At 45.2% G+C, this 26,729-nt stretch overlaps 1 protein-coding gene across 1 annotated transcript in view; it reads left to right on the top strand.

The window, feature by feature from the left end:
• Positions 1-26,729, top strand: part of EXOC4 (exocyst complex component 4) — a 383,044-nt gene that overhangs the window by 304,136 nt on the left and 52,179 nt on the right. Inside the window, exons 12-13 of the mRNA XM_035566622.2 lie at positions 10,859-10,995; positions 18,663-18,818. Coding sequence (XP_035422515.1) covers positions 10,859-10,995; positions 18,663-18,818 — 293 coding nt within the window. The remainder of the gene's footprint in view (positions 1-10,858; positions 10,996-18,662; positions 18,819-26,729) is intronic.

Raw genomic sequence — 26,729 nt, 5'->3', positions numbered from 1 at the left:
TGTAGGTAGCTAGCTGCACCCTCCTGTAGGGCTTCTGCTTTCTCCCAAGTTCCCCATAAGAATATATCAGAAAAAAAGTGGGAACATGTTCAGAAATACAACATTCCTAATCTAATTAATTGTAGCTAGATAATGAAGAGTAAGTGACTGTAGACAGAAACATGAAATGCAGTGCTCTGAGGTGAGGTTTGACTCACCTATGTCTTTCAGGATCCACCCTATATTGGGTGTTACCTTCTAGAAACCCGCTGGTGACATCGGTCTTGTCACCCTGTGATGTCATTTAGCCCTACAAATGAGGCTTTTTGACACTTGCTCTGAAGTCTGACAGGTGGTCTTGAAAGGTCAGTGAAATGGCCTCAGTCTGGTCCCAGAAGCTCCCCCTGGGCTAGCACTTAGAGCTCAGCTGATAAAGCTGGTACGTGTATTTTTTTGGCCGTTTTATTTCTAGCCATCCCCCACACTTTGCATTTTCATTAGTTCTCACTGAATTTAAATTATAGTTGTGCTCTGTACAGGTGAGTTTTCGCATCAGTGTCCACGTGCACAGCATAAATCCGGGGGCACAGCATCTTCTTTTTGGGGCTCAGCCCTGCTATGCCATTCACCTTCTTTTCTTCCTGATTTCTGTTTCTCCATCAGGCCAGCTGCCCTTGCTGTGGTCACTGTGCAGGGACATCTTCTCCTTCATACACACACCCCTCCTCTCCAGCCAGAAAGTTTTCGCAGATAAGAGCACTTCTAATCTTGAGGCTCCAAGATCAAAAGAAAGAGACCTCAGAGCACATAGAGTATTCGTAAAAATAATACAGATGGCTCTTTTTCTCCAAACTGGACTAACTGTATGAAAACATTTATTTAAAAATGAGTCTCACTCTGCTTCTAAAATTGATGTCCTGCTTCTGAGCATCATTAATTTCCTGGTCCGTGTTCAATTTGTATCATGTTGCCGGCTGCTAATGATGTTCTAGAGCGGCTATCACAAAGGAGAAGGAAACCTGCCACTCAGTGCATGGGAAATAAATCGCCACCTTGCCATGAGATTACCTGTAATTGGGAGAGTTCTGTAAAATCCTAAGAGCCACTTCTGGGAATATTCAGGGGAGCTGAAAATGTCAGGGACCGGCTTTTGAGCTCCTGCCATACAATCTCTGCTTGAAATAGCTGAATTCCTTTTCATTGCAGCCTTGCACGAATGTGTATTGATTAATAAAGGAAGAGCATGGTCTGTGCCTGGCACTTTTGAGTGATAAACAGTTATGCAGCAGTAAAGAGGGTATATTAAAGGGTAAGAGCTAATGACTTTTCTTGTGTGTGTAACACATTAAAACCAGCATGAAGCTACAGCTATTTTATCAAGCCACTAATGTCCCTGACAACATTCACTTGGTGGGAGTGAATGAATGGAAATCCATTTAGAGAAGTAAATTAAAATACCTTAAAAAATGTCTTTAATAATAGCTACAGAACTCAGCAGGGTCAGGGAAGTGAGAGATACAAAAGACCTATTAAGTTATCCAGTCCATCTCCCTGCCAAGGCAGCAGTATTCCTTATTATGCAGTCACTGCTGCATCATTCGGTGCAGATTTCAATGTCTCAAGTGCCAGGGGCTCTGATGGGAGGGTAATCTACAGGCTGGAAGACTGGACTGTCACAAAACTCCCATGTGCAACCTCATTTTTCCTTCTCCACTTGTCTCCTGTGCCATGCATAGGTGTGCAATGGGACTAAATGGAAGAAAACCCTTTCTGGAGTGTTAACTTCTATGTTTCCTGCCTGTGATGGTGCTGAGCCATCAGGCTGCTCGGTGCTGGGGATGCCTGTGTCTGAGGACTATTGCAAGACGTCTCCTCAAGCAGATGCTTGCAGTCCCATCGCTCTGATTTGCCGCAGAGGTGACAGCCGCTCTGGCGGGGGGAGCTTGGTGGCTTCTGATGGAGCTGCTCCATCTTCATTGCCACGCTGCCCACCTCCTGGGCATTGGCTAAGAGTTGACGTGCCGAGACTTTCTGTTTCATGGGGAATTTTGGAGATTTTAATAGTGGGGATTGTTTATTTGTAAGCATACCATGGGCATCTTTTCCTATGGGATTTATTTGAGCTCAAAATCAGAATAAATGCATCTGATCTCCAGCATAATCAGCCCTAGAAGTTCACCCCGTAAGTTCTGCATCGAGTCCATAGCTCCTCTTTGGAAGTAGCTTACCTTGTAGAAAAGCACCTGTGCTTGATTTAGAGCCTTGCAGAGGTGGAGAATCCAGCACAGGCAATTGCAAGCTGTTCAAGTGGTTAATTACCTGCGCTGTTAAAAAGCGTGGAGCGCACTTCAGCTGCTATCTGCTGGATCTTGTTATGGCTTCTTATGCTGGCTTAAAAGACTTAAATGAAATAAATACGGAGCTTGAAAAATATCCTAACGTCGTAGGCATTTGGGAGGTGAAAAAAGGGGTTTTCTCCTCTTTTTGTGCAAAGGTCTCAACAGAAGTGACAAAAAACTTTTCCTAGGGAGTTACCTGGTCACATCTTTCTGTCTCGGTGGCAGCAAAATTGTTTTCTGGTGGGAGAAATGGGCTGTTGTCTCCTATGTGAATGTCAGCGTGCAACAGTCACTAGGGATTGGGGAGAGCTGAACTGCAGCCCGGATGGGAAGTCTTCGTCCTACAGGATGCGAAAAAGCCAATGGTGGCTGATCCTGAGCTGTGTTGCTGTAAGAAGAGACTTGGTTTAATACAGAATTGGGGAAATCTTACAAACACAGCTTCTCCTTGCTCTGAAGTGCGATCTGGAGCAGAAGTCTGTCTCAAATTTGGACAAAGAGCATTAGAAAAAGTCTCATCCAGAAATTCCTACAGCCCCAGTGGCTCCTCCTCAGCTTTCTCCAGCTTTGGCCTCACGTACTACAGAAATGACACATGAAGAAGAAAAGACTGGGGGCTTTTGTTCAAGTTACAGAATCTATGATTATCACGTACCCTTTTTTTAAAAAATTGTTGCAGAGCATAGTTTGAAAATACTCCTGGCAAACTCCTCTTTTGGTGCTTTAAATAGCTGTGATTCATTGGGTATTTACCGAGCTTCAGCAGGGCTGGCTGCAGCTCATGTTAACTTGGTGTACAATAGGGACTCATGTGTTTAAATCCCATGCTCTGTGAAATCCTAAATAATGAATATAGTGGTTAGAGGAAGAAAACAATTCTTCTGCATGGGCAAAGGTAACACAGTAATAAGCAGATTTTACGGTACATGTTTTCTGTTTTAAAAAAATGTACATTTTGCTCTTCATCAATATTCTAGTTCACTGGAGCACACGTTTTCTGCATCACACATTTCCAGGTAAATAAGAGATACCTAAGACCTTGTTTGTGCACTCACGTGGCTGCTGCAGCATCACTTCTAATGCTAAGAGAGAAACACGGAGTATTATGGGCTCCTGTTAGCATCTCTGCTATGGAGGCACTCAGGACTTCTCCGAATAAAGCCCGTAAAATGAAAAATATCACCTGCAGAGAAACAGGCAGAGATGTAGTGTAAAAAAATATCCCTCCGAGTTAGGCGCATTTGGGAAGCAAAGTTGTAGAAGGATGTGGTATAACCATAGTAACGGGCAGGATTCTGCAGAACTGATACTGGAATAATGAATTTTGCTGGAAAAAAAAATGCTGGATGAGAAAAGCAGGCTATCAGATTTGGAGACCGTAAAAAGAGTTTTGCATTTAAACATGTATTTGAATTGATACATCCTAAAAACCCCAGCCCTTTGTAAACCCTGCGTGTACCGCAGAAGAAAACAAATTGCAAAGCCCCCTTATCACTCAGTGTGAAATAACCACTAATCAGTAAAACGGGCAATTTAGACTATCATCTTCCCTCTTTTAGCTAAAAAAAAAAAAAAAGTAGGTTGGTTCAGGGTTTGGTGTTGCTTTTTTTTCCTGTTTTAGTGAGGGTAGCTCCATGGACGTAGGGGTGCGGGTTGGTGCCACGCAGCGGGAGCAGAGCTGGGGCAGTTTCCCCGGCCAGATTGTCCCAGATTTCCAAATAACCAAGACAATTTCCAGATTGTCTTGGTTATTTTTCAGATGTTGAGTAGGTTTAAGCAGGCATCTTACGGCAGTACTCAGGGGAAACTGGGTCCCCAGCTCCTGTGTTTCAGTTTACAATGATTTCCATCTCCAAGTCTGCCCCACCAACACGTAGCATCCCCTGGCGGGGTGATCACCAGTCGTGGCGTTGTCCTTGCGGGATATTTGTTAAACTGCCAGAATTTGGGCAAAGGGAATGAATGCATTTGTGGTTTTATCTCCATCTCCCATCGCCATTCAGTGTGCTGACACTTGGTGTTTCCCAGCTCCCAAGAGCCCCTCAAGGTATTTCTGCATCTCGCCCGGTTCCTGGGGCTCCCTCCCCTCCTTGTCCACACCAGTGCAAAGAAGTCTGTGCTGGGAGATTGCCACAGAGCTCCCTTACGCCCGCCCGCAGGGTGACAAAGCGTTATTAATTGACGGCAGAGGAACCAAATTGCATCTGGCAGCCTGATGCTGCCGAGCATCACGGGTCACAGCCCGCGGGAGGCGGCCCCGCAGGTGGGGGCACGGCACAATAAAATCAAAATAGATAACATGAAATGAAATGAAATGAAATGAAATGAAATGAAATGAAATAAAATAACAAAATGAAATGAAATGATGAAATAAAATAAAATTAAAAATAAAATAAAATTAAAAATAAATTAAAAATAAATAAAATAAAATAAAATAATAATGCTAATAGATGTCATAAAATTAAGCCTAGATCCTAGACCCTGGATTTCAGATATTTGGAGAAGAGTTCATCTTGATGCAGAATCCTGTATACCAAGCCAAAATGTAAGAGCCCATTGAGCTTAGCTCTCTCTCCATGACCTCCGTTATGTGCTGGAGACACTTTATTGCACCTGATGGCATTATGCTGGTGTGATACTGGGCCTCCCAGTATAAAAGAGACAGGGACGTACTGGAAGGAGCCCAGCGGAGGGCCACCGGGATGCTGCAGGGCCTGGGGTCCTTCTGCTATGAGAGCTGGGGCTGCTCGGCCTAGAGGGGAGGCTTGGGGGGATCTTAGCAATGTCCAGAAATCCCTGCAGGGAGGAGCAGAGAGGACGGAGCCCGGCTCTTGCCAGTGGTGCCCAGTGCCAGGACTGGAGGCAGTGGGCACAGCCTGGAGCCCGGGAGGTTCCCTGTGCCCACCGCGGGCGTTGTGGTGCCAAGGGAATTGCAGGGCAGACTCCGGCCCCATTCCAGCCTGAAAGCAGATCAGATGCAGCCATCGAGCAGAAAGTCAGCAGAAGAAATCAAGAAATCCCAGGTGGGACTGGTGGGAGCCTGAGCCTGCTCTTCTGCCAGTGCTTGCCTTGGGAAACGAGGAAGAGCGAAGTTATGAGAAAAGAAGCTGAAATACGTCCTTGCTGGATGCTGTTTCTTCATGGTCTTGGTTAAAGAGGAGGAATTGCCCTGTGTGTGGCTTTCTTCAGCACACACCGCAGGGCGGTGATGGCACCAAGGCTCCTGAGCCAGAGCATCCCCCTGGCACCTGGGCTGTCACGGCTTTGCGAGGTGCTCGAGCCCCACGGCAAGATGCCGGCAGAGCACCGCGCTTTGCTGCTGTCCAGACATGGACCCAGCTTTCACCACTGCCCAGCAGCTGCATCACCTCCATCCCAAAATGTCCAGCAGCCTCCAAGAGTTCATTTCTTGTTCTCACCGCTGAGCAAACAACCAGCCAAACACCCACGGGTCCGACAAGGAAGCAACGCCAGCCCTCCAGGCAGGAGAGGAAACACCCCACCGTGTCTCCTTCTCACCCCAAGGAGACCTCAATCCCAACCACCCTGTTTCTGAGTGCAGCCTCTGCTCTGCTCCCCACCTCCTGGGGCCATAGGAAGAGCTGGAGCCTCCACAACCTGCAGGCAAGTTTGTGACCCTCATGGCTGATTGCACAGTTTACAGCACCCAAGACAGGTGAGGTTGCTTCGAGCAGAACAGATCCGTGTGGATGATGCTGGGACAAGCACAGGCTTCTTCCCCTGACGCGTTGATTTATATATTTGCAGCTCTTCCCTGATGAATAGTGCCCCAGCACGGGTCATTGGAGCCCCCTGCTGAGCACACCTTCTCAGTACCAGCAAAGAAGGATGAATAATGTTTTGGAAAAATGAAATGAATTATTTTGGGGGCAGCTGAGAAGCTGCAATTAAAAACAAAAAAAAAAAAGGCAAGAAAATACACAAATAAACGTCACGTGTCAAGGCATCAGTGTGAGATTTAGCCACCAGCATGCTTTGGAAGCAGTCCCAAACCCAGAGCTGAGGGTCAGCATTGAGGTTGAAGAGGTTTGCAGAGCTTTTGTCTCTGCTGTTCTGCCTTTAATTACAGCTGTGCTCTGTACAGCACTTTTTAAATTGTGGGGTGTCAGCTATACTCCAGCTTAAAAATTAGATTAGGCTCTATTTATTTTTCCCGTTCAGGCAGCCACATCCTGCACTCATCTGGTGCCTTCCTCTGCCAAGACATCTCAAGGAGATTTAAGTGATGGGCAATAATATACTCATCACCAACAACCTTTACGGTGCCAAGGTCTCTTCTTCCATCTGCTGCGTTTTCAAGAGCCCATCACATGCTGAAGATGTCCCTGCCCATAGAGATTCCCATCTTCACCTTTCTTCCCCCAAGAAGTTGAAGAGTTTGCAAGTGAACGTGCGGGCGAGAAGCTGCAATTTCTGCAGAAAAAAAAATACTCGGGGTGGAGATTGTTCCTCTAATCTAGCGCTCCTTGCCAAGAAGTCAGAGAAAACAAAATGATAGGTTGAAAATTTAATTTTTGTGTAGGCTTGGCTTGTTGCTTTGAACTTTTTCTGCATGTTGGGGACTCGCTAATCCCTGTTCTGTTGTACCGTGCGCCTTTGCAGCCACCACAGGGACCCTTGGAGACCCCAGCTGTGTTGTGCCATCGGGTGCCCTCTTTCTGTAGAGGAATTCGGTCATTCTTAAAACTTTTAGGTGAGGTTACACAAGTCAAAGGTGAGGAAGAGTTTCAGCAGTGAGGAACCCGGTTTTGCGGAATGAAGCCAAGGTAAATGTGATTTTCAAGAGAAGGGGGCTGTGAGGACAGAAAAGGAAATCACATGACCTGTTGTTTCTGGGTTTTTCTGTATTTTTTTCTGCCCCATCTGTCAAATGCAGGGATAATACCTCTGGGGCTGCTTATTTTTCTCCATCATTTGGGGCTGGGGAAAGCAGTACGGTCAGAGTGTAAATTATACGTGCCCTGGAGCTCCTTTGCGTTATCTGAAGCTTCAGCACAACTGAGAATAAGGGCTGTATCAAGGAGCAGTGATAAATGTTTGCAAAATACATTAAAGATAAAACCCACGGTGTTAATAACGACCGGTGCTATGCTGTTTTATCATATTACATTGACAGTAGCTAATGGACAGGAGGTCGTCAGAAGGAATTTCTTTTTATTTTTAGTAGCTGTAAGAAGACCCCTTTGAAACCTTCACCCCGATGTGCTGTAGGAGTAATGAATCATAGCCTCGGCGTGATGTTAGGATTCAGCACCACGCGGTGTTTTCAGGTGCGAGGAGATGAATATTGTTCGGCGGATGCGTTGCCTTGTTAGTGTGGGTTTTTTTAAAAGGGTTCATTGAAGTGTCTTGCCATAAAATTATGCTTTGATCATATCCATTTGCTGTTAATGAATCCAGATGGGTTAGCGGCAACTGGATTGTAACTCTCTGATAATACATGCGCTGCCTTTCATTTCCTCACGCCGAGTTTTAGAAGATCCTGCGCTGGCCCAGCTAACGAGTCCAGCTGTATTAACATGGCCTAATGCATCCTAATACAGAGCATCCCCAGGGACACATGCAGATGTGTCAGGATTGCTTTGGAAAAGGTTAAAATGTTAGAGAAAAAATAGCCTTTACATATCTAGTACAGCCTTCTTTCATATGGTAATTGTCTTTTTTTTTTTTTTTAAAGTCATGCAAGTAGCTTAGTATTCTCATTAAATGAAAAGACCTTATTCTAAAATCAAGATATTGACAGGAGCTTAGCTCTGATTTTAGTGTTGTTGTAGAGAGGAGAAAGTAAGTGGGAGAAATTCTGTAGAAACCAGCAGTAGCCTCCCTTTTAACGTACGGTCTTTGTTTTTTTTAAGTTGGTGTTTTCTGGAATATTGAGTTATGATATGAAATAGAAATGGGGCAGGTTGAGAGCATCTTTGATTCCTCTTCATGTGGCTGCGTGTCCAAGGCATGAAGTTCACTGCGACGGGAGGACAGATGGAAGGACAGATCCTTCCCCTTGCAAACTAAGAGAGATCAGGTAATAGCATGGGTCTCTAAAAAGCCCACCCGTCTCCCACCAGTAAAATACCAATGGAAAATGAAATGATTATCCACACAAACAGGCAAATCGTTGCTTTTGGTTTCCAGGTTGCTACACGAGTTAGGAACTTTAGGGGTTTCTTCTTCCCTGTGTAACTTCCCTACATAACTGCCCCACAGTAAAGGGTCAGGATCAGCCCCAGAAGGAGACTGTTGGATTTGGACCAAAGCTGCAAGGCAAATTCTGTATTTCCCATGTGTGCAGTCAGAGATTTCTTGTGACTTCTGTAAGCAGGTTGGAGAGCCACCTTATCCTCCGCTGAGACAAACATGGCTGTGGGAACACATTTTAAGCCATTTTGGTGCAAAGGGAGGCCCCTTTGCAGAACCCCCTTGCACTGAAGGTGTAATTATGTCCTACCTCGAGGCTAGTAGATCTGATCTAATTTCCCCAAATTACCAGGTAATTTTCACACCTCACTTCCCAGCCCAACGTACATGGTTTAGGGTTTACTCTCAAGGGAAAGGAGCCAGATCAATGTCTCATTTTAGTGAGATTTGGGTAAAGTTTTTAAAGGTTTTTTTTGTCTCGCTGGGGTCAGCTCGGTGTCCTGGCACGCTGGCGGCTGACCAGTGGGGATGGAGGCACCTCTGGATCCGTCTGCCCTATGGACCTCCCTTCAAGTATTTATGGACATTGATAAGATCCCCTGGAGCCTCTTCTTCTCCAGGGTGAGCAGCCCTGGCTCTCTCAGCCCTTCCTCATGGCAGAGGTGCTCCAGGCCCCTCAGCATCTTGGTGGACTCTTTCCAGTATGTCCAGGTCTCTCGTGAACTGGGTTCTTGTCCGGTTCATTTGCTCATGATGACAGCAGGTTGCAAATCCTTTAGGATTGGTTGGCCTTACCTGTGGGCATCAAGTCCAAGACAGGATTGAATTTTTATTAAAACACAGCTACTTGTAGTAACAGGAGAAGCAGCATAAACACAAACATCTGAGAGGTGGCCATGCCAAAAGACGTTTTTGCTTGAACAAAACAATCCCAAATTGTTGCTAGTTCTAATATGAAAGGTCAATAGTTTGCTTAGGAGCAAGCTAATGCAATATGACGGTGACCAAAGAGAAGTTTCCTCCTCCAAGTGCAGTGGTGAGCCAAGGACGTCTCAGGCATGGCACGGTCGGTGACTAAGCCTTCATTTAACACCCCCTGCTACCCGCATGCTAAGGAATAATCCGTGCTCTGACTGAGGATGAGGTTTGCAGACTTTTTTTTACCAAATCAGGGACAGGTAGCGGAGCAGAATCAATTCCTGTCACTCACGGGTAACTCTGGAGGAGCAGGATTATGGATCGGGGCGATGCTGCCGCACTTTAATCTGGAAATCAATACAGAGAAGGAAGTTGGGCTTGTGGGGATATTGCAGAGACTATGATTTTGGTTTTGATGAGATTTTGCTCTGCAAACAACTGAGTCACTAACTCCTCTTCACAGCCTGATTAACACAGAGAAAAAGCTAAAATCAGCCTTGATGCAGCTCTCTGGAAGTCCCTGGAGTACCCCCGGTATAACTGGAGTCCAGAGTTTCTCAAATGAAGCACTGCTCCCAAATGCTTCAGTCTCCTTCTTTGCCTTTGTGCATAGCTCAGGAACAGCCCTCCGTTTTGCTGAGCCTAATATTAATACAATTGTCATCAGCCTGGGACTTTGATAACCTTCCTTCTCAATTGTTTAGAGAAACAAAATCAAATACAGCCAGCAAGTCACCTTGGGGTGCCTCAGAAGTCCCCAAATAAATATGGGGTGCTATAAATCCAGGATGTTATCAGATGCACAGTACCTCCTTCTCCTGCGGGCTGTCAGAACTGGCTCATCTGTAGAGTTGGGAGCAGCATTTTCAGTTTGCAGCTTTGCCCTGTTGTTCCAGTGATTGTAATAACTCCGCTTGTCATAACAAAAGGATTGCAAGGTGTTACTTAACCCTCGGCCTCAGCAGCAAGCTTGTCCCCAGCACGTGCAGTTCGTACAAATGTGAGCAGTGGGTGTAATCCCTAGTCGTTAGGATGGTCTGTGATCTGGGAGTCCAGAATTAATGGTCAGGCTGAAAGGCTCAGTGTTGGCAAGTCCAAGCAGAGCCCAGCAAAGCTGCAGCTACCTGGTTCCTCCAAAAATCACACGTCTGAATTTTGAGGTTTCATCTAGTGAACAAAAGACCCAGAGAACTCCTCTGGTTCTGAGCCACTGTCTCAAAAAGCCAAACTCTTCCAGACCCAATATTCAAAGCCTTAAGCCATCCCTCTCCCCTGGTTTCTGCTTTTTCCTCTTCCGTTCTGTTTTACATCACTTGGTGACACGGGCTGTTCCAGCATCTGCTCGGCGTCAGGGAGAATCAGCTGTACAGTTGCATCTGTGACACTAATTAGCAAAACACAAGATGGCTGAAATTAAGATACCTGTTTAACCTCTATTCATGCTCGTACTTGCCTTTCTTTTCCAGAGCACGGTGATCGTGGAGAAGACTGTCCAAGACCTGATGAACCTGATGCATGACCTGAGCGCCTATTCGGATCAGTTCCTCAACATGGTGTGCGTGAAGCTCCAGGAGTACAAGGACACCTGTACCCTTGCCTACAGGTATGGGCAGGATTGGAGATACTGCCCTTGTGCTTTTGCTGCTTGACATGAGTAGGAAGGAGTTGCTTCTGGAAACCATCTCTGCTGAGACACTCAGGAATAGTTTTTTATAGGTGGGGGGAAAAATCTGAAATAGTGATCATTGCCATAGGAAGAGTCTTGGTTTCCTGGGGACTTTTTGCACACCACAGTATGGTTTAGGCTTTTTAAACATGGATGAGAGTGGGAGGGTGCTTAGAAACCACAAGGCTTTTCTCTTCATCGGGCAAAAGGTGGCCTCAGGTTGGAGATGGAGAGCATAAGGCATCACATTTAACATAACCACTTGTATATAGCTACTGCTTGCTTGTAAAGCAAGTCAGGTCCTTTCATTTCGTCCATTCCATCCTTTGCTCCCAGGAAATTCACAATTATATTTTAATTAATTTTATTGAGGTTGCGGTATTCAGATCTCATGACAGTGTTGGAATTCATAACCACAGCACACCATTTAAATACACATGCACCAAATTTTGTGGCACTTTCCCAAACCTTCCTGTAAACTTACTCTTTCAAGGGGCCATCAAATGCTCTGTCCTGGGCTGTTCATAAGCATTTTGGGGGGATGGCTCTCTGACTGCTTCCCACACCATGGTGTGGAAGCTAACCTCAGCCTCTGGGTGAGGGCTTTGAGTCCTTTGGGCACTTGCTTTATCGTAGATTTCCTTGGTAACCATTGCTAAATAACTTATTCTCTGTACATCTCAGCTGCCCATCTGTAAAATGGCCCTCCCTGGAGAGGGGGGCCAGCAACATGCCCCGCACCGCGGGGATAAACGCTTGCATTGAAAGACACTAAAGATGCCGTAGCAATGCGGGCTATAATAGCCGCTATACATAATCTCCTTTAATAGCTAATTGAGGCTGGCAATAGCAGGGGAAGCTGAAAAAGCCCCTTGTGTTTTCTGACCAAAAGCATTAAGAAATTATTTCCTATTGCCTGATTTCATTCAGAAGGAGCTTCATCTGGCGAGCGGCTGCGTACGGGCTCATTATTATTATTAATAACACCAACAATAGCAGTGAGCACATATGTGGGCTAAACAGCGTCCGAGCGCTCGTGTAAATCGGTAGCTGTGTGTGTGCCATTGTCCAAAAGGCTCGTGTTTTATGTGAAACTTCACTGACTGAAGCCAGACAATGGATGTAATTTCTCTGGTTTGAATTTACAGGTCCTTCCTTCCTTCCTTTCCTGATACCATTCCTGGCTTTGGCACCTGCTGAGGCGTAATTAGGACAGCCCTAATTTGGCAATATCCTGATTACAGCAGGAGGAAAAACAGGAAATGTTCTAGTTTTGCTGCTAGCAAATGACTGACTGAAATAGAAATCCATATACATTTCAAATGATTTGGAGCAGTACAGCAGCCACCCCGCTCTCCTGGGCAAGCGGTTCGATGCGCAGGGTCAGCATGCCCTCTGCAGGGACCTCGTGTTGGTACGGCTCGGCACGGACCGTGGCTTTCCTTTGGATGGATAAATCTCAAGTGTCCTCTCACTGATAAATAAAGTTAGTAGAGGAATGACCGTTTATAGCTGCCTAAAATCAAGATACGCTCCTTAGAGCTGAATACTGATACGATCAGGCGAAGCTGTTAGAGCAAGTAGTGTGTGTCTGCTCTTGAGATATCAAGGGAGTGAGAATTTGGGAAGCCAGAGAGATGGTTTATGCAAGATTTGCACGTGGCATTTGTTCCTTCCCCATGTGCATGCTTCCTGAAGGGGAATAGGAACAAGCGTGGATTAAATGTATTCAGATACAGGTTCCTCAAAGCAGGGTGCTTGCACTCGGAGTCCTTCACAGCACAGATAGCTCCGTCAGGATGTCAGCGCTAAGGCGTGCAGAGCTGAGATTTTTCTTGTTTGATTTGCACTTGGCTCTGATTTTCTAGCGAACACAAAAACTAGCGGGGCTGGATGTGAATGGATTGGGCATTTATATAAGTAGCAACTGTAGGTTTTCTTGCTTTCATCGATGACAAATTTCGGAAGCGTATTTTGTCTGAGCTAGGTGAGATGTGTTCAGCAAATCACGTGTGTGTAAGAAGTTTGACACAAACTTTACAAATCTGAGCTATGCTTTCTGACTAGTGTGTGGTGGGGAGTGGGAAATCAGAGATTAAACTGAAAGCAAAAATGGGAGACAGAGCCACAAAACCTCCTGCTGTGTTAGCAGTGTCATCCTAAGTCTGTCCATCCCACATCTAGCTGCTTCTTCAACAGATTTCTGGGAAAACAGCTCTACTCATGAGTTAAGCCAGTAGTTAAACCATTTTTGCTGGGCTTTGGGAGGTACTGAAAGGCCACGCAAGGAACTGTAGGGATGGGATAAAATCTGACCAGTTCAAGGTAGGTATCTTTAACATTAGCCTTTCTTTTTAGCCTCTTGCCAGCACCCTTCTCAGAAAAGCTTTGCTGTTTTGAGGTCTAAAATGAATCTCTCTCTGTGTCCTTCTACAGTAATTTATCCCATTTCTAGTTAAGTTCACGTTGAAGTTGCACCTTATTTTGTTGTCCAACCTTAGGCTCTGTCCTGTGTGTCCACCTGCTTTTTATCAGTCTTTCTTCATCCCATCTCCACTGAACAAGTATTTTCTCATGCTTTTTTCAACCTGTTTGAAGAGTCTGAATTAAGTCCCCCAATTGACTCTCTCCAGTCTGCAAAATGAGATGGACACCTCCGAAGAGTGACTCACCTTAATTAAAACATGGCTCAGCTGTCTGGAGGTGAGTGGCAGCCTCTACCAGCTATGAAGACAGCTTACGGTGACCAGCCTCCTGGCTGAACTGTCTCAGCTAAGTTTGTGAAACAAGGTGGGGTAAAATGCGGTAAAAGGAAGGAAGAAAAAAAAAAAAGACACATTTCCAGCCAGCCAAAATAAAACTAATCCCCTTTTTAATAGATAAGGAAATGAGGAGCAGTTGGATTTATCCAGGCTCTGCAGTCACAACGGGATTTCTCAAGTTCCAAAGAAACACTCTTTCCGCTCAGTTTAATACTTCTTACTGGTATCTTCTTCTTATGTTAACTTTTTGATTTGTAAGTGTCTTTTTGGATCTAGAAGCTTTCCAGGCAGGGGTCTGTCGCCCTCAAGCCGTCAGGTACCTGGCACATGCTGAGCACTCTTCTTTTAAACTCTTAGCAATGTGAGCAGAGCTCAGCGTGGAAAAATACCCAGGGAGAAAAAATCATTCCCAAAAACGACTGGCACAAGGCAGCGGAGTGCAATTAGCTCCTGTGGCCCACAGATGTTTTCCTAATGAAAAGCCTTGATTCCCAGCTGTGTCTGGAGACGTACTCCATCTCTCTGCCCTCAGCTCAGGGGTCAGCGGTGCCAACCTGGGACCATTCCCACCAGCAGATGTTTTCTGGATAAAAACCACTGAGCTGTGGAGGGGCAAAGCCTCTTGCACATGTGCCATCACCCATGCAAGCATTCACCTATTCCCTCCCCAATCCCGAAAGCTGGGTACAAACAGATGGCATCTTCCTTGGCCTGTTGAGTTGTGAATTAATTAGCTGATTATGGCACTGGTGGCGGCAAGCAACCCTATTACGGCAGCAGGAGTAATTGCGTAGGACTTTGGGAGAAGGGGGTGTTTGGAAGGAAGCACTCTGAGCTGTACTAAAACATGTCATCCTACCTTGTGATAATTGACTCGAGGACCCGAATTAGGTTGACATTGATAGGAAGTTACGGAGGCAGAAAACTGGCTGAGATATTAGAAAGAAAAGGTGGGGAAAAAGGTGTCTGTAACTGATGGTGAAAGCTGGGCTTCTAACGGAGATCAGGGTATGTTCCACCTTGTTTAACATCTTTCTTAATGAGGGGGTGGTTGGAGTAAAACCAACCTGTCAATAAATATTAGGAGGTGTTGCAACTGTGGGAAAGAATGGGGAAATAATTCAGAGGGACCCATGTGGAAGTGGCGGTGTCCCAGCACTGATAAAGTAGAAGCACCCTTTTGATTTAAATGGAGAATTCTGACAAGGTCTCCAGTGGCTCTCAGTCCCATGAGTAAAAACATCACCAAAAGGTAAGAAAAGCAGGAATCATGTGAGATAGGCTCTTGGAAAATACTGGCCCTAGAAGAGCAAGGACACCCAGCTCGGTCTGGAACTTGCTATAGCGGCCAAATGGACTCCCGTTTCCCCTCCCCTGCCACCCATTCCAGAAAGCAGTAGGGTTTTTGAGGCCAGCAGATGCTAAGGATCATAAAACAGAAACGTAGCTCTGTCTTCTGACTCCACCGGAAGACTCCCAAAGATGACTTTCATGCGTAGACATCTGAAGGGCTACGATACCGCTGTAAATAATTGAGTACGGAGGCTGAGTACTGAGGCTGCTATAAGGGAAAATAATGGGGAGTAATGGGATGAAACTGAGTAAAGTAAAACATGAGCACAGTATCGGGATTTTTTTTTTCTTGTCCAAGAGTTAGATTTGTTCATCTGTGAAATAGACTCCCAAGGGAAGGAGTCTATTACTTCAGTCATTTAAATCTGGAAAGGACAAAGCACTGACTAATATATTCAGTGGAACAGTTGTCCTGCCTTGGCAGAGAAATGGCCAAATATCATCAAATTCAGTTTTTCCAGCTCGGATGTCAGAGATTCTGGTGGAATGTTTTTTTTCCAGTGTGTTGAGCAGATCCCTTTTTTCATAAACGGAAAAACACTGAGTTCCTAATAGCAGCAGAAAGCCAAATTGATATTTTGATGCCGAGGTCTTCTGTGGCTGGAAACAGAATTCATTCTTTTCTGTCTGTGGCAGATTGAACATGAAATTTAAAGATAAGGAAAATTTGTATGTAAGTGCATGTGACAAATTCATTTTCACAAGTCCTGTGTACTTACTGAGCAGAGGTTGTTTTCTTGGTGGCAGGTGAAAGGAGTGATAGGTTGCTCCGTGCTGGTGGGAAAAGAAGTCATCTCGGTTTCACAATAAATCAGTGTTGGCTCCCATCTCAATGCCATTTTCACCCTTTTCCTCTTCCAAACACATATACTCATTGTGTTGTTCCTTTTATTTCTATTTATTGACAAAACATGCCTTTCAGTTATTTTAAAATGAGACTGGTTAATCCACATAACCCTTCAGAAACCTTCAGGGTCTTTATTATATAACCCTTCCCAAAATCACCATCTGAATGGCAGCGAGCTCTGACCATCTGTGTGCCCCATGACCATCCCATGACCATCATGTGTGCCATCCAGAAGTGTGCAGCCCAGTAAATGGCCCTGCGAGGTCCAGACCGAGCTGACGTGGGTTGAGCCAGCACAGACACGTCCATACTGCAGCACCCAGCGACTCTCGGTTGACAAAGCCAGCATTGAACCTCCGCATCTTTTCCATCCTCAAAGTTTCTGCCCTCTTTGGAGAAGCCAGTTTGTCTGGGGTACAGCAACAGAAAAACATCTATCCAGTGTTTGCACCTTGTCAGCCCCTACCGTTGTAGGGCACAGCAAAGATGCATTACTTCTGGATGCCTTGAAGTGTTGTGAGCAAGGGGTGTCTGAGGGGCAAACACAGGTCTGAGGTGTTTTATGTATTTTTGCTTAGTAGAAGCTGATCCGTCTCTTGGAGCATGGTGGAGATACTGATTGTGTTGTCAATCTGCAGCTAAGCCTCTCTGTAGGAATGGGGCTTCTGAGACCTTGTCTTTTCATATGCTTCATTTCTTAGGTCACACTATACTGTTTTTTTTTCAGTGGGTTTCCCGTATTCCCATTAGAGAAGGCAAAAAAAAAAAAAATCCACTGCTGCCTGTTGGAGAGGGCACCACCATGCTCTTGCTGTGAGTGATGCGGACAGGGGACATCTGCTTCTCCTTGGGCTGGAGAAGCAGTCCAGTTGGTCACCGTGAGGCTTGCCAGTGAAGGAAACTGGTGATAGGATGTAGAAGGAAATACCAGTACCCCTAATTCCCACTTACCTTCTCTAAGAGGGTGAAAAACACTTCCCAAATCCTTGCAGTTTACCAAAAACCCAAGAGAGGGAGAGGACTCTCAGCTCACTGATGTGCTGGTGAAATAGCAAGCATGGAAGAGCACTATGCTGTGTGTGCTCATGGTTGTTCATGAGCAATCCCAACTCAAAAAATAGGCAGCTAATTGACTCCTCCATGCAGAGCATCTCTTTTGTCTCCTGCAATTGCCGGTGAGGATTTCAGATTACTTACATTGCCAAAAATATTAAACGGGAAATCTTCGTAATTGGAATATGCTGTGATCTTTGATTCAATTTCACACATACATACGACTCAGCTGAAAACTATTATCAGATGTTTTGGATGACCGGAGAGAAGATTTGGGACCCTGCATTTCCTTTCCTTGCTTCAGACCTGCTCCCCAAGCGGGGCCAGCTGGTGTGCGGTGAGCTGGTGGCTTCCACCCAGGTCTGCCTGGGCAGGTTTCCACGTTGCAGGCACAGCACAATCAGCAGCGGCTGGCGGGCTCGGTTGAGATTGCAGAGAACAAATGAGCTGTAGAGAAACTACTTCCTTGCTCTCGTAGCACAGGATGACCTCCTCCAGTTGTGTAAATGATAGTAAGTTGGATGATTTCAAGGGAGGGGACAATATGGCCATTTATCCCCTGAGGGACTCTATCAAAGTGCATCAAGAGTTGTGAGCTCGAGAGGAATTTGTATCATAGAAACATAGAATCATTAGGGTTGGAAAAGACCTGCAAGATCATCTGGTCCAACCGTCTCCCTATCACCAATGTCACCCACTAAACCATGTCCCCAGACACCACGTCAGACCTCTCCTTGAACACCCCCAAGGACAGTGATGCCACCACATCCCTGGGCAACCCATCCCAATGCCTGACTGTTCTTTCTGAGAATAAATGTCTCTTAATTTCCAACCTGAACCTCCCCTGGCACAACTCGAGGCCATTCCCTCTAGTCCTATCACTAGTTATCTGCGAGAAGAGGTATCGTGTCCACTTGTATTGCTGTGCCCTCCACCTATTTGCTGAATTAATTTTTGGACCCATTCTCTAATACCGTGTGGTTTGCACGTTTGTATGTGACAGCGATTTTAATTAATAAGTGTGGAATCATGTGAAGAGTACAGTTTGCTGTATAAGGACGTGAAAGTATTGGAGAGTGTCCAGAGAAGGGCTACAAAGATGGTGAAGGGCCTAGAGGGGCCTAGAGGGGAGAACGTATGAGGAGCGGCTGAGGTCACTTGGCCTGTTCAGCCTGGAAAAGAGGAGGCTGAGGGGAGGCCTCATGGCGGCCTACAGCTTCCTCACGAGGAGGAGCAGAGGGGCAGGCGCCGATCTGTTCTCTTTAGTGACCAGTGATAGGACCTGAGGGAATGGTGTCAAGCTGAAGCAGGGGAGGTTCAGGCTGGACATCAGGAAGAGGTTCTTCACCGAGAGGGTTGTCGTGCACTGGAACAGGCTCCCAAGGGATGTAGTCATTGCACCAAGCCTGTCAGAGTTTTAGAAGCGTTTGGACTGTGCTCTTAGTCATATGTTCTGAATTTTTGGTTAGACTTGTGTGATGCCAGGAGTTGGACTCGATGATCCATGTGGGTCCCTTCCAACTCAGGATATTCTATGGTCGTATGATTCTATGCTTTGCACTGATGTGATTGCTGCTGGTTTCCCATAGGAGCATTGTGCAGTCGGACGAAAAGCTGGTGATCAGCGCCTCCTGGGCTAAAGACGACGATATTAGCAGGCTCCTGAAATCCCTGCCCAACTGGAGCAACATGGCTCAGCCCAAGCAACTGAGACCCAAGAGAGAAGAGGAGGAAGACTTTATAAGGTAAAACATTTTATAGCCCAAGTTGTAAACGGGTTTTAAAGACAGCGCAAAAAATGGTACAATGTGCTGGAAACAAAGCAATTACGATGTTTGCGTAGCTGTTGTGTCTCCAGGTATGAGAAGAGTTTGAGATGTGGTTTTTCCTTGAGTGGAGTAATAAAACTTAAGTCCACATGCCTTTATGTGAAGGCACCAGCTTTGCTGAACTGAGAATTTCCTGCACGTTGCCTGTGTTTCGTTCTGCTGATGGTAACAAGAAACCATTAGGGAAATGTGCTGTTTTGGAGATGTTTCTGGGCTGTGTTTGTCAGCGCCTGTTTCACAATGGATTGATAGCTAAACCATCCTGCAGCTCTTTATCCTTCAAGAGAAAGAAGAAAGTGGAGCTTCTGCTCTGATGCAGGAGGAACAGAAGAGAGGGAGGCCATGGGTCAGCAAGGAGGCTTCAGTGGCAGCGCCAGCTTACTGCTTTCCTGCACTTCTTGACTATTTCTGCTTGTTCAGGCGCAGCTCTTTGAAGAATCGTGCTTGTGAAACAAGTCAGGAAAGTGGCTGGGATTGGGGAAGGAATGAAAGGGTTGTTTTTCATTCAGGCTGATCCTCATGGTGCTTGATGGTGCTACCCTGGTGACCCGTGCGATAGAGAGCACCAGTCTGTGACCTAATAGTGGGGACAACTGACTGTACTGGGCAGGGATTCCCAGAGCTGGCGTTGTCACCACAGCTGCCCTCTGTTTGAGCTGGGACCCTGTGGTGTTTCACCTCCATCCTGAGCCCAGCAGCTATTAAGGACAGCCAAGAGTTCACTGGTCTTGAAAAGCAGTGGTACCTCCAGAGGGGATTCGTGCAGAGGCAACTTTCTGTATCCAAACAAGATTGTTTCCACCTTTTCTTTTTAGGCAAGTGGAAGCCTGTACACGGGCAGATTGTCTTTCCTTGCACACTGTAAATCGCTTAGTTTTTGAATCATTGGCTCATCCAGAAGAAATGGGCCCTTTTTGTCATTCCAGCAAGTCAAAAAGCTTGTCTACACATCCCCATCACTATTCATTACATCCTTGATTGGCATTTGGCTATAAAACAGTAGGAGTAAGTGAAGCTGTTGAAAATTAAAGTCTAATTTGCCCAGATTGTCATTTTACTTATTCACTGACTGCAAGTGCAATAACATAAAGATGATGCAGTCTAGAGACAGAAACGACAAAAAGTACAAAATACATCTAGTCACAGAAATGCTTGCTTGTACTGCTGTGGGTACTACAGTAGGTATGGCAATCAGCATCACCAGTGTTTTAAAAAATCTTCAGTGACACTGGAAGAATCATAGAATCACAGAATCGTTTGCAAAGCCCTTGAGGTCTTTGTGTTTTTTCTTTTTTTGAGATGTGTAAATCTGGTCTCAACTTCCATCTTTGCCATCAGATTTCTCCTTTGTTTCTTGGCATGGAAGGGTGCTGGGATGCCCTCCTGGCTCCTTCTGTGGTTTCTGAGCCATCAGCATGGGACACCAGAGCTCCCGTGGATACAGAGCTGGGTACCGTTGGCTGAGTGTAACCTTCTAGCATAAATACCTGGCCGGGCTAAATCTGATGGCCAAGCTCAGTCTGATGATAGCAGTGCCAGTATTTTGCTCCTAATGTGCATTTTATTCCAATATTGTCATTTTACTATCCATTAATTGAAGTATTTTTTGAAATTGTATCAGAGATGTTAGAATAGAAAGCCCTATTAGGTCATCTACATTGAATTCCCTGAGAAAAGCTCCTGTACTCTGCCTTTTTTTTTAGCCTAGATGTTAGAACAAAGATCTTTTCTCACTATCTGTTTGCACAGAGCATCATGTATTAAGCCCCAGTTCCTCAGAGTGCTGTTTGAATGCTCCTGTAGCATTAATTTAAATGATAATAATTGGTCTGGGCCAGTTTTAGCCATTGATGGTAAGCGACATGGCTTATAAACTTCTTCAAGAATCTGTGTATGGTTGAATAGGTCTCTCCTGAAAGCTTCAAAATAAAATTAATTGCTTGTCCAATTTTTTGTCATCTTCTTTGCACTTAAGCACACTTTTTTCAGAGACTTGCTCCTAATACAAAGGAACAAGATTTCTTTGCCGCTGTTGCTTCTTTCTCTCCCTCTTGGCACTGCTGAAGAATTGGGAATAATTCTGCCTTAGCTATCACTGCCTGAAGGCTGCTGCGGAGCCAAAGGGAAATGGGTCTTTGCCTGATTAATATCTTGGTTAGGGTCATCTCTGTGATGAGAGAGCCTTTGAGAGTTCATTTCGTTCTCACTTGAGCCATCCAAGCTATTTAAAACACTGACACGTAGAAACCCACCTGCGTTCACCGACCTAGCTCCCCAGCTAACAGGGACAGGACTAAGCATCCTTTTGCTGGAAAGGAAGGTTTAAGCTTGGTGAAACGTGGGAGCATGTTCTGTCCGGACATAAAACAGGGCTGACGGCAAGGCTCGAACTACTCAGCAGCATCCCTTTATGAACGCTGCTGAATTAAATAGGTCCTGAAAGTTTGCCACTAGTTTTTGGATTGTGGCAGGAGGAGCCATCGGTGCACTGTTTTCTTTTCCTCCGCCTCCTCAGGTTTCCTGTAACTCATTTGTTTAATTAAAAGGAAGAATCCAAATGCAGTGCCTTTGCAAAAAAAACACCCTCATGCATATCTGTGTTGACAGTGATTGATTCTGTTGTCTTAACCTGCCACTATCTCTTTTGCGAATAGATGTCAAAAGGCAGGGTAAGCTACTAGCAGAATCTCTCCATTAATATTCTGGTGTGGTTGGCCAGACAAAGGGACCTGATTGAGCATATTATAGTAGCTCAGAACTTGGCAAGGGGAGAAAGGAAAAGAAAAGTCATGCCTCTATTCGTATAATTAGTTTTTAAAGCTCTGAAGGCTATTTGGCACTGGGGCGAGTGTGAAATATGCTGCCCTTATCGCTTTATAAAGGTTAGCCTTCAGTTCATTACTGAATCAGATATGTTGGTGATAAAACCCAGAGATTTATCATTTCCAGGTTTGCCTTTGACGAAGGAAAGCAATGTAAAAAGAGCTTCAGATCTGGTCACACTTGAGTTAAAGCAGAAATTCCTGGTTTCCAGTGCAGCTCTGCAGCAGAAGGGGTGGCAGGGGCTAAGGACACGTTGCACGCGACATGTTTGGGGAGCTGAGGAAGGTATGTTGGCAATTCATGGGGCAACACATCTGCCTGAAAACCCCGAGGTGGTCTGAACATCACCCCCCAATGCAGATTATTACGGTTGCAGATCAGAGATACCAGATCTGTGCTAGGAGGATTCCATTTCCTCTCACCTTTTGACTCCAGCAGGCTCCTGAACACCAAACCTGGGATCGGATTCTCAGGCTACAGCTGTTGTAGCAATTTAAAAACCCCATTCTAAGTGTCTCCATGTACCACAAGCCTTTTCTTTTTGCTGCTTCTGTTTGTCTAATGAGGATAACCCTGCCTGCAGAGTGCTCCAGCTGCCTGTTGCATCTCCCATTCACCTGCGGATGCTCATCTTCAGTCGCTCTGCACCAAAAGGAAGAGGTATATTCGAACAGGATATCTGTGCAAGAGCCGATCCTTCACCAAATTCTCCCAAATGGCATCGGTCAGGACAGTTACACTATCCCTGCTTAATAGGATCTCTTCCCTTGATTTAGGCAATGCTGTCCCCTGCCAGTACTTCCAGTGTAAAACTGGAGCCTGCTTGCAGATTTGGGACTACGTTGGAGATGTTTCACTGTTGGATAAGACAAAAATGTCAGGCTAAAGGATAAAAACAGGGATAGACTAAACGTCCCACCAGAATGTGTGGCAGGAGCAAGAAACATACCCTCCAGTTTTGGGGCTGAAATCCTGAGCATCGTGCAAGTTCATCAGCTGCTCCTATCACAGCTTGAATTGCTTCAACTGCTTCCAAAGGGATAGACGTGCTTAAAATTTTCCATTACATAAATAAACAGTCTGCAAAGCTGGGAATGAGTTGGGACAATTTGCACTGGGCCTTCAAGTCCTTCCTTCGTGCAAAATTGAGAGCCACAATGACGGGAGCATGGAGTTCAGGTCCTAGCTTGGGGTAGGGTGTTCTCCCCTTCTTCCACCTCTCTGGCAGCCAGGAGGCACCAGTGAAGGTTTTAGTCAAAAGCAAAATCTTAGGTTGTTCCATCTGCTGTCTGGTGGGTGTTTTTTGTCATGTTAGATTTGGAGCTTTCCATTAATTTTATTGTCTTTTGATGCCTGAAGCCCTGGTGTTTCATGGATGGATTTTCCCTTTCTTTACCTCTTAGATTTCCTTCCCATTTTCAGTTGTGGCTTTCCTGTCTCTCTTTCCTTGTCCCTTTCTCTCTTTAAAATAAAAGGCCTCCCTCTCCAACTTCCCAGGCTCTATTTCTTGTATTTACAATACTTCTAAAGGGGGAAAGGATGGTCTTGGAAGATTGGCAGCAGACTGTCGACATTTTTCTTCCACTGGGACAATGAATCTGGGTGTGCTGTAGGTGTGAGTCATTTCCATTTGATGACAGTCTGCTCCTTTCTATGAAATGAGTTTCTAGATCTCATCTTGGATCTTAAGAAAGACGTGTCTAAATGGCCTCATCATGAGCACAACTGCTGCTACATCCTGTTGCTGTCAAGAATTTCATGTGAGAGGCATAAAATAGAGTGAGCTCCTGGATCTTCACAGGGCACTTCTTATCTGAGAAGTTCCCTCCTGCTTCCCTTTGTCTTATGAAGACAAAGAAGTTTGGGGGCATTTGGGCTGGGTTTGGGGTTTTTCATTAGTTTGAGGAGGGGGCAGTTGACTGTTATGTGTGTTCTGGACCTGAATCCAGGAAGAATCTTCCAGCTTCAGATTGATTTATCTTACAGAGTGCAATATCTATTGAAATGAGTGCAGCAGTGCTCAGCTCTGCCAAGGTCCCTTTCTGGGTACCCCTACACTGCGTGGCAGGGATGGAGAGGGAAGGCAGAGCAGGGACATGGAGCTTCAGCTCCTTCACAGAGCTTTAACACCAGCTCCTGCTTTAACAAGATTTAATATCGTTAAATCACATCATTAGAGCTACACAATATACTCTGAGACACTTCCCTGTCTGCTGTGATAAATTATATAATACAAACCTAACAAGACCAGAATATTCAAATAAATTTAAGCGAGACGATGGCGCGTGATGTTACAGCTTAAAATTGTCAATTAGCGCTGTCTGCTTTTCGACGGTGTTGCGACCTCTCAGCAGAGATTTGGAGCTGCCTGGGAGTGCTGGCGCCGATCGCGCTGGTCCCTAATAGAGATGCACAAATTGTTGTTGAGGCTCTGCAAATCCCGGCGAACCTCAAATCTGGGTCGTTTTTAGGCTGGGCTAGATCTTCAGTCCTTTAAAACTGAGTACCTTAGGTTGGCAGCGTGAATTTATATCCACTGAGGATGCTCTGCAGCATCTTTTCATCACGGCTACAATGCTGTTTGGATGTGCTGCGAAAAAAATGTCCTCATGTGCTGAATTTTTAAAATACCTTCAGGTGCTGAACCTTTGAAACGAGTGAAACCACAGCTTCTGTAGAAATGCGGCTGGGACGGGTTTTATTGTTCTTGCGGCAGCGAATCATTTCCGAGGGTTTCCTTTTGCAGGAAAAGCCCACGTGGGCTATTTGTTTTGGTACTCGCACAATTTCTTGATGACTGTTGAACAAATTCTGGTGCGAGATGAAGAAACAAACCACTTTTTTTTTTCTCTCTTTCTTTATAAATAAGAACATAATAGGAATTTCTTTGATTTGGTTCAGGGGAAATCTGTCTGCCTGTGTAGTTACTATCTACAGTTTTTGAGCGCAGTCCCCAAGCTGACTCCATGGCTAAAATGCAGGGATAGAAAACAAATTATCTTTGTCCTGTTCTCAGTTCAACAGATAATTTTAGGATATTTCCTATACAGGCACAGCTCTGCCTGCTGCTTTCTGCTGTGGTTTAAATCCATTTTGTTGCTTCTCCTCTACAAGCATCTGATGCTCAATGGAAAGGATCCCTCTGAGGTCTGTGGTCAGGAGGGTTTGAGAAAGGACAGGAGGTCTTCATCAGGTCAGTGTGTCCCTGGGGGGACTCCCAGGGGTTTCTCTTAGTGTCCTCCCTCCTCCTGCAGCTCCACGCTCCCTCCCAGTGAGCTGTTTCCTTGGCCTTATTTGCAGAAGGGGTAATTGAAGCTAATTTCCTGGCAGAGAAAAAGGAGAGGAGCAGTAAGCGAACGTAAAGCTGCTGCCAAGGGTACAGCAGAGACCTCCTTCCTCATTCTGCAGTATTGATGCGGACACTTGGCTGCTTTTCAGCCCTGCTCTGGCACGGGCAGAGAGCCTTAAATGTAGCCCAGGTCATCCCCATTTATCACATATGCTCTTCCTTGGCCTTTTTTCCCTAGTGTACGAGTTTCCCGTCCTCCCATGAGGCTGAAATAGAGATGAGGGGAAGTCTCATCTACTGTCATCAGTCACTGTGTTTCCAGTCAGTTTAGCTCAATAGGTTGTTTAATTTTATCAACAACTCATCCCGTAAATACATCACCAGTGCTCCTGCTTTCTGGAGGAGAGGAGGGGGAAAACAGTCTGTCTGCAGAAGACTCCTCTTGGAAACCAGGACCCCGACTTCTCCCCATCCCTGCTGGTACCAAGGATGCGCTGTGCATCCCAGACAGTATCCACGGGAACAGAATGGATCTAGTGCTGATACATTGCTGGTCACTGTGTTGGGAAAAAAATATATAGAAATGGATGGCTTACCAAAGGGAAACAAAATGAAGTGCTTTGTTAATCCAAGGACATAGCTGGCGCAGCTGGCCTTGTCTGACAAAGCAGAGATTTAAGAGTGAACCCTATTGAAGCACATATAAATCCCATGGGAACTGAGACCAAAAGGCGATGAAGTGTTGTGGCACCAGCATCAAATACAGTTATAACAAAGAGTGAGCTCCGACAAAGGAGCAGCTGGACAGTGAAGAAATATACTTGAATTTTCTTTGTTCACGGTGTAGCTGATATGTAATATTAACCAATTAACCAATATTAACCTTGAGCATCAGTATATACATACCTGAATTACCTGCAGGAGAGTGGAGCCTTGTCTTTTGTTCCAGTTCTATAAAACACTCCATCGTGAACCACTCGGTTGTGTGGTTTTCTTGCTTTCTAAAATATGTTGTCTCCACAGCTTGAAATTTCATCCTTGAGTGCTCAACAAAATCTGAAGGATTTTTTTTGTCTTTTGGAAAGCTTTGGCAAAATCCAAAGGAAACTTTGTAGTTAAGGTAGGATGGGATCTGGGTTTTCAAAACCATGGTAATTCAAACCAAAGGTACCCACTGAACCATCAGAAACTTGTAAATTATATGCATGAAGTGGTTGCAGATGAGTTCATGCACTCTGGCTCTGTCTTAGATAGACACTTACAGGTATAAAAGCAACCAGAAAAGTAAGAAGTATGGCTGAAAAACCGTACAGGAATCAAAGGTCTGAAGACACTATTCTAATATACAGAGTTAAGGTTGGATATTCAGATGATTTGTTTTTTCATGTCCTTACCGTTAAATGTTTAGCCTTGCAAATTTAATAAAGAAACACATGTAGTGAGTAGTCGCTCAAACAAGCATCCGGAATAGCAACAGTTTGCTTCAGAGAGGCGTTTGCTAACAGCAGACTTCAAGTTAAATTATTGCAATTCACGAGAACCCTTTAAAGTCATCTTTTGGAAGAGAGTTACTTGCTGAAGGTTGTCTCTAGTTTAGATGGTCGTGTGAAAGAGGGCGTTGAGGTTTCTGCAGTCAAGGATATGTATTAAATAAATAAATAAATAAATAAACGTTTGCTGTCCTTGTGGCACAAACTTTAGTTGTTGTTTGAGAG

Source organism: Cygnus atratus, chromosome 1, assembly GCF_013377495.2.
Source record: "Cygnus atratus isolate AKBS03 ecotype Queensland, Australia chromosome 1, CAtr_DNAZoo_HiC_assembly, whole genome shotgun sequence".
NCBI lineage: Eukaryota > Metazoa > Chordata > Aves > Anseriformes > Anatidae > Cygnus > Cygnus atratus.
This window is presented reverse-complemented; position numbering and strand designations above follow the sequence as displayed.